The sequence below is a fragment of the Brienomyrus brachyistius genome, unplaced genomic scaffold (assembly GCF_023856365.1).
Source record: "Brienomyrus brachyistius isolate T26 unplaced genomic scaffold, BBRACH_0.4 scaffold49, whole genome shotgun sequence".
In the NCBI taxonomy this organism is placed as follows: Eukaryota; Metazoa; Chordata; class Actinopteri; order Osteoglossiformes; family Mormyridae; genus Brienomyrus; species Brienomyrus brachyistius.
Genome location: NW_026042324.1, coordinates 527,232 through 544,929, shown reverse-complemented (window position 1 = coordinate 544,929; position 17,698 = coordinate 527,232). Strand labels below are relative to the sequence as shown.

Sequence of the window (17,698 nt, the reverse complement as noted above, 5' to 3'; positions counted from 1 at the left end):
ACCCCGTTTTGTAGTGCAGAACACTTTCTCTAATGGTTAAGATAATCTTTGCACTGCAACGCTTTTGTCAAAAGCCCCTCTTTTGTAGTGGAAAAAAAAATCTTGTTGCTAGCTACGGATGCAATAGTCAGCACTCCGAGGTACATAACTAGCTAAAGCAATGTTACCCTTAGAGCACAATATATCGTTTCATATACTGGTATCAGCTGATATTCACTAAAATGCAAGATATCAGCATCAGTCCAATGTGTCAATTCTGGCTGATAGTGCCAGCTGATATTTAAATTTCATCTGTATTCTAATTTATTACCACCAGAGCTAAAGACACAAGCTACTAAAGTAGTGATGGTGATTGCAATGGATGAACAGGCATTTTCCATAGTGGAGGACAAAGGATTTCTTTGGTTCATTAACTGCTTATAACCAACCTACAATGTTTATTATCCATTATTAAATCAGAATATAAAACAATGTAACGTCATTCCGCTAAGCTCTACAAGTTTCACCAATGTCAAGCACCCCCCACCCCCCCCAATGACTCAGAGGTTAGCCAGTTATTGGTAAACAAAAATATACATGAATTTTTTACTGTGCACTTATAAAACGTTTTGAATTTAGGTTATCAAAATAACTGAATAATCGATTAATCAAATTAAATTGTGATCGATTTTAAAGATATACTATGCATTAAATCCTTCTAAATGATTGCAACCGAATCGAATCGCCTTGGGTGCAATGATTTCCTCATCTTTTCAGATAACCTACTTTTCCAGGGGGTTGAATATATATGCATGAGACTTAATAAGCTGGGCTTGTGAATGTGGCTGCTTCAGTGCGATTTCCAAGCCTGAATGTGATGAGACCTTCTGCCATTGAACTGCTGCTGTTCATGCTTTTTCCAGTTGTCCAAACTTTTTCCAATTTCTCTGGATGCTTTGACTTTGACCCTTCTAGTCCTCCTGAAAAATCTACATGGTGTTTTTGAGTTCACATGTTTCAGCAACATCTAATTACCAGCACTACTGATTTTATTAATAAAATCTACTTTTTTTTTCTCACAGTTCAGTAGGGGGAATGAGCTTAACTGCACATTTCATTAATGAATTCAGCTTGAAGTTTTATGTTGTGCAACAGCTTGACGAAACATTTTACAAGCTGGAGTGTGGATTGGTTTTATTATATACAAGACTGCCTGTCCCATTTTTATGTGATGATCATTTATAGTTTTTAATGTCTTACAGTTACTCATATTATTTCATGTATTATTTCTGCTAAAATCAGTTTGCTTGTTAGCCATCCATCTTGCTAATACTTATTCTGACCAGGGTCATCGGGGGCCTGGTGGCTGTCCCAGGCAGCACAGAGGAGGCACATCCTCTGGACAGGATACCAGCCTAACACAGGGTGTGTGCACACACACATAGTCCAGCAATGCCAGTAGGAGACAGCCAGCAGAACATGGGGAGAGCAAACCACCTGCTTATGAGCAGAGCGGAGCTGGGATTTCATCTCCTATCCTTGGTGTTATAAGGCAGCGATGCTCTCTGCTACTCCCCAATGCCGCATTCATTGATTGCATATGCTCTGTAACATTTTGACAGATTCCAGGCTCATTGTGTCAAATGCAGGATATAATTCCTGGTCCCTAGCATCTTGTGTAGCTTCCAAGTCAAGTTCAGGACATTTCCTTTAGTCAGGGTCACATTTTTTACAGTTTTGATTTGCTGGGTCACTTAAGAGATTAATCATTTGTAGGTTTGACATGGCCCATGGCCCAAATACATGAGCTGGTCAAGATGTACGATTTATGCTCTTAGAATATGAGCTGGAAAAAAATTATATTTAAACCTCTGATCCAATGCATTTTAATCAAAAGATGTAGTGTCCCCCCCCCCATACTGACTGATTTAATCTTTCCAGTGTGCTTTGGAGAAGAAATGAAACAGGAATGCTTGCAGCCATACAGCACAGACCTTCTGGAGACAGGCAGCAGGTTGTACTAGTTGTAGAGATGCAGTATGAAAGAACGACCATACACAAATTTGTTTCCATTAAATAAAAGCATTGGTACGATTTGTACTAAATATTTCATTACGTTAGCTGTATAAATAATATATTTATATAATGGCACAAAACGGACGTGATGTCCCATTAAAATGTGAAGAATTTAAGAATTAAATAGTAAATACCAGTTTAAGGATTAGTGAATATTTACGGTTTCCAGGAAGTGTGGAATGTTGACAGTGTGACAGGGAGGGGTGATTGGAATGTCTCTCAGCAGACTGTTTGGTGGGGGGGGGGGACATGGTGGCTCTGTGGATTTTTACTTTGAAGCTATATTCTGTCATTTGTGTTGCAATTGGCATTGATGCTTCAGCATTTTTATTCATTATAATTTAATATTTATATAAAGATCTCCCCCTTATTTTTATTGATCGTTGAGAATGGATTTTCGCCAGATTTGAACTGGAGTGATCAAAGTGATGTTTCCAACAATGGTTCAATAGAGGCTAAGTGCTTCCCGACTGACATTGCAGTTGTTTGTCAAAATTTGCCAAATATTCGCTTAAAATGATAATGACAGGGCAGTCATGGGTTGTTCGGTAATTAAGAATAAAAATCATTTTAATAGTTAGCACTTAAACCTCTAAATAACGAAATATTTCTTACATATTTTCCATATGTACAGATGGATACATTCCAAAGTAGAGTATATAGGATGTTGTGGACAGTTGGATCTACAACATTTTGATGAAAAGCTCTGGGGCCAGTTGCTCAAAATGTCTTAAGATTTCCCTTAAACTTTGAGTTAAGGTTTCCTTAAAATAAAATTGATTGTACTAAACACCTCTAAGTCTTGTCCTTAAGGTTTCCTTAAAATGTTCGCTTGTCTTATACTTAAGGAATTCCTTAAAGTTCATTAAACAAAAGACTGTATCAACCAAAGTAAGGAAAATAGCTTAAGGTACCTTTGACTGTATCTTAACTGTAAAATGGCCAACTTATAGCGATAAACAAAGAAAATGAATGCATCCTCAAAAGAGTGGATACACTTCCATTGGATACACTTCTTGATGAACACTTGATTTTTGCATTATAAATTTGACACGTAGTCAATTTAAGATTTGATTGATATGCCCCACGACATGTTTATAATTCATTTTTAAATCTGGATAGCAGCTTGACCTTTCGTTTTCCACAGAATACAAAACAATGTAACGTCATTTCACTAATCGCTGCCAAGTTTCACCACCAGCACCGGCAATATCAGACAGAAGTTATTGATCGAATTCTCCGACGCAGAAATATGGAGACGCATGCTAAAAAGCTGTTTATTAATGCATTTAATGTAATGAGCAAAAAATAATCGTATCTGTTTGATTCTCTCCATTACTTCTGTCCTTTTTTCCCCCCACACTTCCCTGTAACTTCTAAGTTATTACTGGTGCTTGTGGTGAAAAGTTTATCGAGGGAAAATGAGCTGCTTGTATTGAACACAATACACCGGGAGAAACAGTCTACATTTTTATCACGTAACGATGCAGAGGTGACAAAATCCGGCTTTTATTTGTATTTTATTTGTACTCTTCAAAAGAATAGTGTTTTTTGTCATTAATATTAAATTCATTTTTAAATCACATTCTTGTTTTAGTTATCATCATGCAAAACCCTTAGTCAGATCATATTTTTGGAAACATTTTTATCAACAAAATTAACACTGGAGGCCATAAAATGTATCATGAGGAGGCACAACTACAAGCACACAAATGGTGTCTATGGACGCTTCTATTTTACTGCCATTAAATCTCTTTCAGTGCAGTAAATCCCTAAATGTTTTTCGTTAACTAAGGAAAGCTTTTAAGGGATTCTGTGCAACATCCTTAAGTAAATCCTTCAGCTAAGGGGAAAGTTAAACCTTAACTGTCATACTAAAGGTGTTTTATGCAATCTGGTCCATAACTTGGTGAGAGATACTTAATGTACCTGTAACTCACGGAGGACTCTTGCTGTTTGAGACTGCAGTACTTTCTAGTTCAGAAAGCATAAAGTGCTGGACTGTCTGTTTCTTCCCCTCTCATATCGTTAGTCATCTGGGCCAGGACACAAGTCAGTGACATCTTTACTCCATCCATCTTCTAACCACACATGCTGGCTAGGGCCACAGGCACCCTGGAAGGGATGCCAGGCTCAGGGCACATAAACTCACCTCCTATGGCCATTTTTAGGCATTAGCTTATCTAACTGTATGTCTTTAGACTGCTGAAGGAAACCCACACAACATAGAAAGTATATGCAACTGCCACACAGGATAGATTCACACCCCCAACCTAGAAGGTATGAGGCAAGAGTTCTACCACTGACCCACTATGTCATCTGGCCATAGTAATTCTACATTTACCAGGCCTCCAAATTGTAGACTTCAAATAGTCTTTGGCATTTAAAATCAGTGGTCCATTGTTGTGGAAATTTTGACCAATACCAATAACTCATATGATACTGATAACAAACTTAATATTTACTGCTACTGATATATTAACTAATATATTGTGCATCTCGGGGTGGCATGGTGGTGCAGTGGTTAGCACTGTTGCCTCACACCTCTGGGACCTGGATTCGAGTCTCCGCCTGGGTTACATGTGTGTGGAGTTTGCATGTTCTCCCCATGTCATTGTGGGGTTTCCTCCGGTTTCTCTGTTTTCCCCTCACAGTCCAAAAACATGCTGAGGCTAATTGGAGTTGCTAAATTGCCCGTAGGTATGCGTGTGTGAGTGAATGGTGTGTGAGTGTGCCCTGCGATGGGCTGGCCCCCCATCCTGGGTTGTTCCGTGCCTCGTGCCCATAACTTCCAGAATAGGCTCCAGACACCCCCCCCCCCCCCCGACCCAGCAGGAGAAGCGGTTTGGAAAATGGATGGATGGATGGATTGATGGATTGTGCATCTCTACTTAAAAATTTCAGGTTTGATACAAATTGTTTTCTTGAATTTCATACATAGATGCTCTTAGCAGGAATTGGCAGAGACCCCCTGTTTTGATATTAAATCGATATTTGTTTGGCAATTCTATATGTATCACAATTTTTCTTTATAGTTTTTGCTGAAGATCAAGTTAGATCTACATTGAAAGTAAAGATGTAAAAGTACATATATTCATCATATTTTGTTTGCTTATGTCATTTTTCGTTTGGGACAATGAAATGAATTAATACATTTTTTGAGACGGGCAGAACCTTAATTACCAAGTAGGTGTTAAACTTGGAAAATATGCTAATTGTGACATACGTTGCTGGAAATGCACTCAACATGCTAACTCAACCAAGACAACATCATCCGAGTGTGTGTACAAGAGCAAGATAGAAACAGCCTGTGCAAGTTAGACTACCCGTGGCAATGAAGGCATTTTCACAGGAAATTCAGATGGGGCTAAAAAAATAATTATGACTCTAGGGGTGTTTATCAGTACAGATATACGACCATACTCGGTAGTCGAGAACACGGGCTTTCGTTCCTTAGGATTGTTACATTATACTTTTGAAATGTATTTTACATATTTATTTATATAATGTGCAAATAAACATCTCTTGGGTTTTGTTATTCAGACAGATGCATTACCTTATGTTTGGTTTACAACTATTCCTAATTATGTTTGCACTTTTAATAAACAGTTTCAAAACAAATTCTGTTTCCCTGCTGTACTGAAATTGCACCCAGAAGCAGATATTCATACTCATGTCTAGGTGTCCGTTTACTTATTGGAATGCAAACTTTGGAAACTTTTTACCCAAACTTTGGATTTAAATTTAAATAGTGCTCAAAAAGTCTCTGCCCTCACTTGGGCATTCATGATAACACTGTTCCAGAGTTGCACATCATGTCATGTATTATCATCATCATCATCATCATCATCATCTTCCACTTATCCTAGGTCGGGTCGCGGGGGCAGCAGTCTCAGCAGGGAAACCCAGACTTCCCTCTCCCCGGTCACTTCATCCAGCTACTCCAGGGGAATTCTGAGGGGTTCCCAGGCCAGCCGAGAGACATAGTCTCTCCAGCATGTCTTGGGTCTTCCCCGGGGCCTTCTCCCAGTGGGACATGCCCGGAACATTTCACCAGGGAGGCGTCCAGAAGGCATCCTAAGTAGATGCCTGAACCACCTCATCTGGCTCCTCTCGATGCGGAGGAGCAGCGGCTCTACTCTGAATCCCTCCCGAATGACTGAGCTTCTCACCCTATCTCTAAGGGAGAGCTCAGCCACCCTGCGGAGGAAACTCATTTCAGCCGCCTATACTCGCGATCTCGTTCTTTCGGACACTTCCCATAGCTCATGACCATAGGTTATTGTAGGAACGTAGATTGACTGGTAAATCGAGAGCTTTGCCTTTTGGCTCAGCTCCTTCTTCACCATGATAGACAGATCATCTGCTGGCGCCACACCAATCCGCCTGTCGATCTCCCGCTCCATCCTTCCCTCACTCGTGAAAAAGACCCCGAGATACGTAAACTCCTCCACTTGGGGAAGGACCTCCTCCCCAACCCAGAGTAAGCACTCCACCCTTTTCTGACTGAGGACCATGGTCTGGGATTTGGAGGTGCTGATTTTCATCCCAGCCGCTTCACACTCTGCTGCAAGCTGCTCCAGTGAGAGCCAAAGGTCACGGTCCAATGAGGCCAACAGACCCACATCATCTGCAAAAAGCAGACACCTAATTCTGAGACCACCAAACCGGACACCCTCATGCCCTGGCTGCGCCTAGATATTCTGCCCGTAAAAGTTATGAACAGAATCGGTGACAAAGGGCAGCCCTGGCAGAGTCCAACCCTCACCGGAAACAAGTCCGACTTATTGCCGACAATGCGGACCAAGCTCAGGCACTGGTTGTACAGGGACCGAACAGCCCTTATAAGGCAGCCCAGTACCCCATTCTGCCAGAGCACTCCCCACAGGACTCCCTGAGGGACGCAGTCGAATGCCTTCTCCAAGTCCACAAAGCACGTATAGACTGGTCGGGCAAACTCCCATGCACCCTCCAGGACCCTGTCGAGAGTATAGAGCTGATCCACTGTTCTGCGACCAGGGCGAAAACCACATTGCACTGAATCCGAGGTTCGACTATCTGACGGACCCTCCTCTCCAGCACACGCGAATAGACCTTACCCGGGAGGCTGAGGAGTATGATCCCTCTATAGTTGGAACACATCCTCCGGTTCACTTTCTTGAAGAGGGGGACCACCACCCCAGTCTGCCAATCCAGAGGCACCGCCCCCGATGTCCACGCAATGCCGCAGATATGCGTCAACCAAGACAGCCTCGCAACATCCAGAGCCGTAAGGAATTCCGGGCGGATCTCATCCAACCCCGGGGCCCAGCCACCGAGGAGCTTTTTAATCACCTCCGCCCCAGAGATAGGTGAGTCCACCCCCAAGTCCCCAGATTCTGCTTCCTCATTGGAAGGTGTGTCGGTGGGATTGAGGAGGTCTTCGAAGTATTCCTTCCTCTGACCCACAACATCCCGAGCTGAGGTCAGCAGCGCACCATCCCCACCATAAACAGTGTTGATGCTGCACCGCTTTCCCGCCCTGAGCCGCCGGATGGTGGACCAGAATCTCTTCGAAGTCGTCCAGAAGTCACTCTCCATGGTCTCGTGAAACTCCCCCCATACCTGAGTTTTTGTTCGTTCCGCTTCGCCCGCCGGTACTCATCAGCTGCCCCCGGAGTCCCACGGGCCAAAAAGGCCCGATAGGACTCCTTCTTCAGCTTGACGGCATCCCTCACCGCCGGTGTCCACCAGCGGGTTCAGGGATTGCTGCTGCGACAGACACCGACGACCTTATGGCCACAGCTCCGGGTAGCCGCTTCCACAATGGAGGCCTCAGAACATGGCCCATTCGGACTCAATGTCCCCTGCCTCCCCCGGGACATGGGCAAAGTTCTGCCAGAGGTAGGAGTTGAAGCTCCTCCTGACAGGGGATTCCGCCAGACATTCCCAGCAGACCAGTACTATACGCTTGGGTCTGCCAGGTCTGACCGGCTTCCTCCCCCACCAGGGGAGCCAGCCCACCACCAGGTGGTGATCGGTTGACAGCTCCACTACTCACCTCACCTGAGTGTCCAATACATGCGGCCACAATTCCGATGACACGACCACAGAGTCAATCACTGCGGCCTAGGGTGTCCTGGTGCCAAGAGCACATGTGGACACACTTATCCTTGAACATGGTGCTCATTATGGACAATCCGTGACGAGCACAGACGTCCAATAACAAAACACCACTCGGGTTCAGATCAGGGGGGCTGTTCCTCCCAATCACGCCCCTCCAGGTCTCGCTGTCATTACCCACATGAGCATTGAAGTCCCCCAGCAGAACAAGAGAGTCCCCAGGAGGAGTAATTTCCATACTCATTTGCTAGCACATTTGTTCGGACAGTTGCACCGCCTGACATTTGTGGACTTTGTCGTATAAAAATGTAACAACTGCATATTATTTCTATGTGTCTGTAAAATGTATTCGCATTAAAGAGGCTTCATACAATAATGATACACATAGGGCTGCATATGGTTGCCCATGGACTCAGTGGATGCTGAGTAAAAAGGATTAATGTTATGTGTTGTGTTTAAAGTTTTCTCATAGTCTAAATTTCTCGAGGAAACATTTTAAATGACAATTAATGATTTGTAGCATTAGAGCTCTCTTCAGTGCTTCTTTTTGCACATTTTTCTTGTTCTGCATTGTGCAATTTGCTGTAGTGGCAGGATGGCAAAGGAGAAGCAGGCAGTACAAAATTCCTTAAAGCAAAAAATGCTGACATTTGGTCAGAATCAGAGCTTTTGTTCACTAGTATTCATAAAATGCATGGCATCCGTTTATCTCAAAGGATGTTATACCACTCAGATGCTGTGCATTCTTTCCCATATCCATATTTTCTTATAACGTAATCTTTAACCTTCGTACCTGCAAACATCTCGGTTTAATTTAATGTAGGTTTGTCACCAAGGGCATAACTTTGGGTTGAGCATTTGGGATTTGAGCTCTCCACCCATTTAAGGGGGTCCAGGGGGTTGTATTGGTTGGTTTTTATTATTGTGTGGGTTACAGCCCCCCCATAATTTATGCCCATGGTTGTCACTGTCAGTTGTATTACTAATCATGTAATTTGCTGATTAATTTAACAAGTAGTCAAGTAATCATTTATCTAATTAGCGAGAAGCAGGAACCAACCCTGGCTGGGGCACCATAATGCACATTCACTGACTCATTGACTTGCTGACTCACACACACTCCTCAGTGTGTGTGTGCAGCACCCTTTATACTAGGCTTGCATGATGTGTGACATTTAATACATTAATATAGACATTATTTTGTACATGCAATTGTCACAAGACAATACTTTTCAGTAAACTATTTTCACTCTATCATAGGAAATTTTCTGCAATTTTAATAATGCTTCATTCTCAAGAATATCTAGGACATGTTAACAAAAACTGCCCCTGCTTTTACGTTTGCCGCTGCATGCATACTCTGAGCCAGTGACAGTCATTTTTATCCTAGCCGTTGGACCCTATAAACATTGTAGCTCGTTTGTGAGAAATTTTACAAAAACAAAAGATAACCAGCTAAGTGACAGCTGTTCTTTGTTTTATCGGTGATTATCTTGAGGTATAAGAATTGTAGAAAGCAAATTTATTTATGCTAACAAAGATTTGGCTAGACTACTTCAAGACACTAATGGACACATAGCTTATCTATGACTACATTCATATTATTGTGAGACAGCGGACCGTGAAGATTGATATTGCAATTGCAGTTGTGCTATTGTGATACTTCAGTTCTGTGACAATTGCACTTTCATTCACTTTTAATGTGCTTGGGCCCCCACACAACTGGCACTTTGTCTCTCTTTTTATTGGCATCCCCATTCTCTAAGCTTGGTCTTCCATCCACCATATTGCAAAGTAATTACCAGTTAGTGCTTTGAATCCTGCTAGTTTGTTTCTTATGTAGGAATAACTTTTAAACTTTTTGTTTCCTTGTAAATTGCCTAAGTTAGTTTTCTTGAGAGGTTTGCCATCTGGGTCAGTACGACATGTTTGCTTACAAAGTAGTTAGATTGTTGCATTATTTTGTCATCATTTCATTGTTGTGAAAACAGATGCCAAGACACTGAAATCGACACTAGGAATATTAACGGCTTGATTTGCTGTCTCGGTGCACATATTAGAACAGTAACACCATGTTCAAGCTTGTGGAGAGAGTGTCTTTTTGCCCATCTTACTCTCGACGAGACCCTCATACAGATGAGAGGAAGATTTGGGATTTTTGGGGTTAAGGGTCTTGCTCAGAGGCCTAATGGTGACATCACTCTGCTGAAAACGACGTTTGAACCAATGACCTTCACATCACAGTCTCCGAGCCAGATACTCCTCCCTTATTATGTGCCGCACAGCTTTTGCTGGGTAGCATCCTCCTTTTAAATAAATTGTATAAAAATAAGAAATGTTGTATCATTTTTGGAAAAATATGCCGTTGGTAGAGGGGTTCAGATGGGGAGAGTCACAGCTAGCTTCACAACAAGAAACTAGAAACTAAAACCACAAACCGCATCCCCCCCCCACCCCGCCCCCCCGGTGGTGTGGCCCGTCGCCGATCCTTCTCGTAATTTACGAAGGCATGGAATGCTTTTCCAGAGCGGCTGCATTATTCTTACGCAGCACATAGAAACACCGTCCCATTAAGCTGTGCACTGGATTTACCTGTCATGCTCACTTGTCTCAAACACTCAACAGATTGTTCATCCCTTTCAGTCCCTTAGATTGATAAATACAGGAGGAAAGATCAATTAAAAATAACGATTCACATTAGCTCTCACATACTCTTCTTGGTGCTGTTATGGAATGAAATTTTTTAAAAATTCCAACATGTCTATTTTGTGGATTCAGATTATTATTTACTAGTTCAAGGAACCTTTCATCTTCCAAATGCATTATTCTCTCCTTGCCTTATTTATCTTATTTTTATTACCTGTGGTCTTTTGCTGGCTTTGTGCGTTCTTCCTCTCTCTCGCCGTCTGTCTGTCGCTCCTCCGACTGCCGATGCTGTGGAGTGCGACACTGCTGCCTCGCCAGCTGTGCTGTGCCAGGGATCAGCCCACATGCTTCTTTTGGGACCGTATTGTGGAACCTGAGCCCCTTTGGTACAGGCTAAGCGCAGCCTCTTCCATTCCTGTGCCGGTTAAGTGTGCTACTGCCCCCAGATCCATGCATCACTGCTGGGGCAAATCATTCCTGGCTATGAAGTAAGACACAAAGCAAGGCGAATAGGGATTTCGGCTGGAAAATGGCAAAAAAAAAAAAAAAAAAGTCTGCCCAAAGAATTAATTTTTGGATATGAACATGGCCAGTTGGGCAGCCTAAGAATCTGGAAAACTAATCAGATTTTTTTTTTTTGGGTTGTCCTAACTTACCCCCCCAAAGTTCTAGATGGGATATTAAATATCACCCTTACGTTGATTTTAGGTGCAGAAGTGGAACAACCTAAAGGAGTTTAGCATACGCGATAAATCAGGAAAAAAAACGCATTCCTGTGGTTTTAGATTTTTACACAGCTGGTCATTATAATACGTGCCATACAGTAGTGAATACGTGATCTCGGTTTTCGCTCACTATTTAGCATGCCCATTATATCGGGTAGCTGGATTGCAGGTTAGATCGAAAAAATAAGAATCTGCTGAAATCTCCCTGCATGCAATGACATTCATCAATGGGTGATGCTGCCAGATATTACTGCTAAATTATTCTCCGTTATGTATGTTTTTGATGGCGCTGTCTTCAGATGCTTTGTGCGTTCGATGGTTTTCTGAAATTATAGACACCATAAAATGTTTTTTATTATGCATTTTGTTTATTTTTACTTGTTGGGCAGATCCTTTATCCAAAGCAACTTGTATACATTTTTATTGCAGCTCTTCAACTTAATAACCGTTCTCAGGCGTGCGACAGTGTAGCTCCAGCTGGGGCTGGAGGCTCTTAATCCTTTGACCTTGGTTGATTCTGAATAAGTTCTTCTTTTCCAAATGGAGTCAACTTTACAGGGAAACAACAGATCCTAAATAATCCCTGTATGGTTTGAAACTTTGGCTGTTCATGTGGTTGAAATTTCCTAATTTCTGCTTTATGATGTGTGTGAAGGCAACTGGTACAACCTGCTGAAGCCTTTTGGAAACTCCAGTATTGTACATTTCAGTTAGAATGAGAGATTGCAGCAGCAAAGCTGCCCCCATGGTCCTAACATTCCCTTTTCTTTATGCTCGTTGTGCTTCTCCCAGCATTTGCTTTGTGGGGAAATCCCATACCGATGCCAATTTTGTTTTCATGTCTCACTGCAGGCTCAGGGGAAGGATGCGGGAAAATCATCCAGCGCTTTCCAGCAAAGGACTGGGAAGACACAGCGTTTCCCCCTGGAGTGGAGATGGTGAGTCTGTGGGACATTCCCCTGAACGGTCCCCTGAGAAGTGACTGCGCTGCCGCTAATGCTGCGCTGCGACAAGATGCTGCTTACGTCACCGCGGCCTGGTGTGCTCTCCTTTCATGCTGCAGGGTCTAAAACCACAGGCAGACACATTACCTGTTTTCAGATAGCGTAGATGAATGATGAGGCACATTCCAGCATCCCAAACAATCCAAGATCAGTAATATGGGTAAATGGGCCTCCTGGTTTGGCAGGCCGAAGCCTAGCGAGTCCGTCACCTCTGATTGGTCAGTTTGTTAGCTCATTAAATTGCCCACCTTGTACTGACACCATGGCTGATTTAGACACCTGTACATGGGTGTTTGGCTTTGTACAGCTATAATAAGGTGTAAACTGGTTCAGGAAGTTTCTACAGCAAACTTAACCATAACCGCATGCAGTTATCGAAGTGTGTCGCATTCTGTTCTGCATATTTTGCTGCAAAATTGCTTCCATGTCTTTGTCTAATTTGCGATTATCAAATGCGAGGATGAAACTATGTGCTTTGGTGTGTGGGATTAATTTAGCTCCGAAACATTGACTTAACTGAGATTTTATTGAGTCTAGTGGGGTCATTGTGTAATTAAAGCAGTCTTTTAGCCTGAGTGAGGAGTAAATGGAAAAACATGTTGTTTTTCAGTCCTAGTTTGCCAGTAACTCAGATTTAACTCCTAGCGACATTTACTCCTGGAATGCATTCCTGCAGTGAGCCATTTGGGAGTTCTACCATTATCGTGCTGAATCTGTGTGTGTTTGCATTGTGTATCCATCAGGGTATTCCATGTCCCGAAGTATGACAACGGCCTTAATGCCAGGCAATTTAAAAAAAAAAAAAATTTAAGTTTTGCTTGCATATGGATTTTGCTTTATCACATTGTGATGCTGATCATTGTTGCAAGTTCAAAACTGCTCTTGAAGTTTAAGCATTATGGGTTAAAGAGCAGAGGACAGAAATTTTAGCAAAGAAACAGTGTACAGTCAGTCCTGTTATAAATCGTGATATCAAACCGCAAATCTGTTCTAATGCGACTGATGTATTAGTACCTGAGTCCAATGCAATGCAGAATCACATTTGTATTTGTGCAACTTTCAGTCAGAGAGAAAAGCACTACGCAAAGTACAATGCGATATGGTTTTAGCGAGAAACACAAAAACAGCTACCCAAGTGAATGATAGTGATGTTCAATTCATGAATAAATTGTTCTTTTGAACCCTTTCTCTTCAGTGAATCAATAGAACTGTTTTTCAAATGTAAAAGAATCAAACTTTCTGTACATCCACACATCAAAAATCTAAAAATATGTGACAAATTATCATATAAAAACACACAGCAACCTTTCTTTAATTCATTTACATTGACTGTGTGTAACCCTTCAGTAGCCTTCCGCATACCGTAATCCATTGTGTTCGGGCTGTGTGCATGCCCGGCTGCACTGTGGCTGTGACTTACTACTTCGCACTCTAGGCAATCAACAAGCTAGGGAGGTTGGCCCGTTCTGTGATAGTGGTTACAAGGCAATTCTCGTGACATAAGATCATAAGATCCATAGGAGATGTTTATGATATAATTTATTAATGTATTATTGTTATTTCTTATTTAACATGTGCATCATTACTTTACTGGCCACTGGTATCACTGTTTTTATTATTTAATTCATTTTGTTTGGTGTAAGTTACTAAGTTTTGGAGTCGCATTCCTCCAACCCTATTTTGCTCACCGGATATGTGTATTTTAGTACACAAATTTAGTGAATGCAAGGTTTTTCAGGATTTCCCTGATTGTGTTGTAGCAGGACTGACTATAAATACAATTATAGATAGCAACCATGTAAGTTATGTCAATAGCTGTGTGCAGCTACTAGTTTCATATGTTTGCCTTTCCTTGATGAAATATGAAAGGGGCATTTACATGTTCTGCTGGGAAGGGTCCTATCTTGGATGTAGGAATGTGAATTTTTCATCTGGAGTGTGCTACAGTTATTGGAATTTCCTGTGTCAACAAATTCTTCCTGCTTGTTTATGCGACAGTTTGTTTAAATGCCTTCCGCTCTTCCTAACTGAGAAATCCCGGGTCCTATTTTTCTTGTTGCATTTTACTTCTTTTTTTTTTTTTTTTTTTTTTTACTTTTTCAGGTTTTTTTTCCCCCTCTTGGCTTCATTGGGCTTTGCTGATCACACTGAGTAAGATTTCTATGCTGAGTATGATTTCTATGTTCCAATGTAAAAAGGCAAATAAAAGAATATTTAATGTACAACTAATGCAAAGCAGCACGTCAAGGCCATGTTGTACTTTTGAGATATTTTTGTATACTTTGACATTAGATCCATTATGGGTTGTTCCCTGCCTTGTGCCTGTTGCTTCCAGAATAGGCTCCGGACCCCCCGCGACCCAGTAGGATAAGCGGTTTGGAAAATGGATGGATGGATGGATGGATTTACATTAGGGAATGCCCTTGTGCTGAAGCAGGCTTTTTTTGTCACCCTCAGCCAAATGTTTTCAGTTGTTGTTTGTTTCTTTCCCTAGTATATTATCTACTCTAATTACTTTGTCTTTCTTTGTTTCCTTATAATTGTCAACAAGATACCTTATAATTGTCAACAATGAATTTGACCTGTCAACCGGATTTGTATTGCTGTAGAGAATCATGGATAATTAATTTTTTAAGTTTGACATAACACAATCCCTACTGTGCTGTGTCTGGGATTGGTGTCTGTCTGAATTTGAAATTGTTAAAAGAAATACCAGCACTTTCCATTGATAAACAAGTTCCCATATTGGCTCATAGTTATACGTCCCAGGTTTAGGCAATGAATATGCATAAATCCATAATGATGTTTTTTCATGGGCCACACTGAAGGTGAGCAGGCTGTGCATGAATGGCAAAGTGTGCAGGCAGTGTTATTTCAAGACTGGCTGAATGGTGTGCCATCTCTTCTAAGGTCTCAGTGTTGCTGTCGGCTTGTGAGAGAGATGGAAGACCCTCTTAGAACAAGGGAAATGGGTGTAATGCCAAACGGAGTATTAGAGGGGTGATTTACACTCCAAAAGAGATGTCCATGTGGGCCTTAGGGAGCAAATTTTGTCTCATCAAAATGTAAAAGGTCAGCTGTTCAAATCCTTTGAAAATGGATATTTATATTTTAATATGCGAACTTTAAAAGTATCACTCAGTGATTCAGCATAACTAGATTAAAAAGCAGCATATTATAATAGCTGTTGATAGCCCAGCTCTACTGAATTAACTTTGGGTATGTAAAACTCACTTTGTAGTACACCCCCCTGGTCCCAGTAAGAACACAAGAAGTATACAAACGAGAGGAGGCCATTTGACCCATCAAGCTCGTTTGGGGAGAACTTAACTAATAGCTCAGAGTTGTTAGAATCTTATCTAGCTCTGACTTAAAGGAACCCAGGGTTTTAGCTTGCGCTACACTAGCAGGAAGACCCTATTCCATATTCCAACTACACACTGTGTAAAGAAGTGCTTCCTCATATTCATTTTAAAATGTTATCCCGCTAATTTCCACTTATGGCCACGAGTTCTAGTATTTAAACTAATATTGAAATAGCCATTTGGTTGAACAGCATCCAGACCTGTTAGAGTCTTATATACCTGGATCATGTCCCCCCTTAGTCTCCTTTGCTCAAGGCTAAACAGATTCACCTCAGCTAACCTCTCCTCATAAGACATTCATCTAAGACTAGGAATCATTCTTGTAGCCCTATGTTGCACCCTTTCCAAGGCAGCAATGTCCTTCTTAAGTTATAGTGACCAAACCTGCACACAATATTCTAGGTGGGGTCTTACCAAGGATAATCGTAGCATCACCTCCCTTGATTTAAACTCCACCTAGAGATGTAACCCAACATCCTATTGGCCTTTTTTATTGCTTCCCCACACTGGCGAGAGTGGGACATGGAAGCATCAACATGCACACCGAGGTCTTTCTCATAATCAGCTACCTTTATTTCAGTGGAAACCATAAAATATCTGCACTTTATATTTCTGCTCCCTGCATGGATTACCTTACATTTATCTACGTTAAATTTCATCTGCCAGGTATCAGTCGAGTCGCGGATTAAATCAAGATCCCGTTGTAGCCTCTGTGCTGCTGCAGTAGATCAGTATCTGCTACATCACCCACCTTGGTGTCGTCTGCAAATTTAACCAGTTTACTGTATGTAATTAGGAACAATAGTGGTCCTAAAATTGAACTCTGCGGTACCCCACTATGAATGCAGGCCTACTGTGATATTGTGCCTCTAATAACTACCCACTGCTTCCTGTCTGTTAAGCAGTTGTCGATCCAAGCTGCTACAGTTCCTAAAATCACTGCAGCTTTGAGCTGAAGCATGAGCCATTTGTGGGGGACAACATGAAAGACCTTCTGGAAATCTAAGTAGATGACATCGTAGGCCTTTTTGTGATCACTTTCTCTTGTAGCTTCCTCAAAGAACTCAAGTAAAGTATTTAAACAGGATCTACCTCTCCTAAATCCATGTTGGCTATCCCTCAGAATGTTATTTGATTGATAGTGGATTATGTATATTGTTTTGTTAGTTCCAGCCAATTAATTAATTTTAGGTAATGTCAGATATTCCCCATTGCAGTTCTTTAATTATTTAAAAATGTATTTAGGAATAACACTCTGAGCCTTAATAAAGACTAATAAAGTGTTAGTCGTCAAAGTTAGCCAGCGCACAGCTTATTGTGAGGAGTATTTACATTTGCAAAATAACAAAACATGAATGCCCACGTACAATGCAAAATGAAGTATTGTTAAACAGTACCTACACAGATATTTCATACTTAAAGCTGCAAATCAATACTATCCTTTCTGAGCCATAGCTGTTTTAATCTATGCACTATTCTGTTTGCTTTTAGAGCAAAGCAGTAATGTGTCATGCAATTTTAATGATTAAAAAAAAGAAACATCAGTTGTGTTACTACCACAAATGCAGTTCATTTACCACTGAGTTAAGCATTGACAGACAACAACAGAAGTAAAACAGTTTTTATGAGCTGAGCCTTTTCATCGTAATTGAGCAGTGGGCGCATCATGTGTGACATCTCTCTGGGTTAGAATGCCAGGCTACAATGAATTGGCAAACAAGCTAATTTGGTTTCTGTGGTATTTGGCCGTGGATTCCTCTAAAAAGATTTTTTTTTTTAAATGCTCACGTACTGTAGTATG

General features: G+C 41.5%; 1 protein-coding gene across 1 annotated transcript in view; it reads left to right on the top strand.

Annotated features, from left to right (window-relative positions):
• LOC125723469 (myotubularin-related protein 13-like) overlaps window positions 1–17,698 on the top strand; it is a 124,971-nt gene that overhangs the window by 17,142 nt on the left and 90,131 nt on the right. Inside the window, exon 2 of the mRNA XM_049000056.1 lies at window positions 12,381–12,466. Coding sequence (XP_048856013.1) covers window positions 12,381–12,466 — 86 coding nt within the window. The remainder of the gene's footprint in view (window positions 1–12,380; window positions 12,467–17,698) is intronic.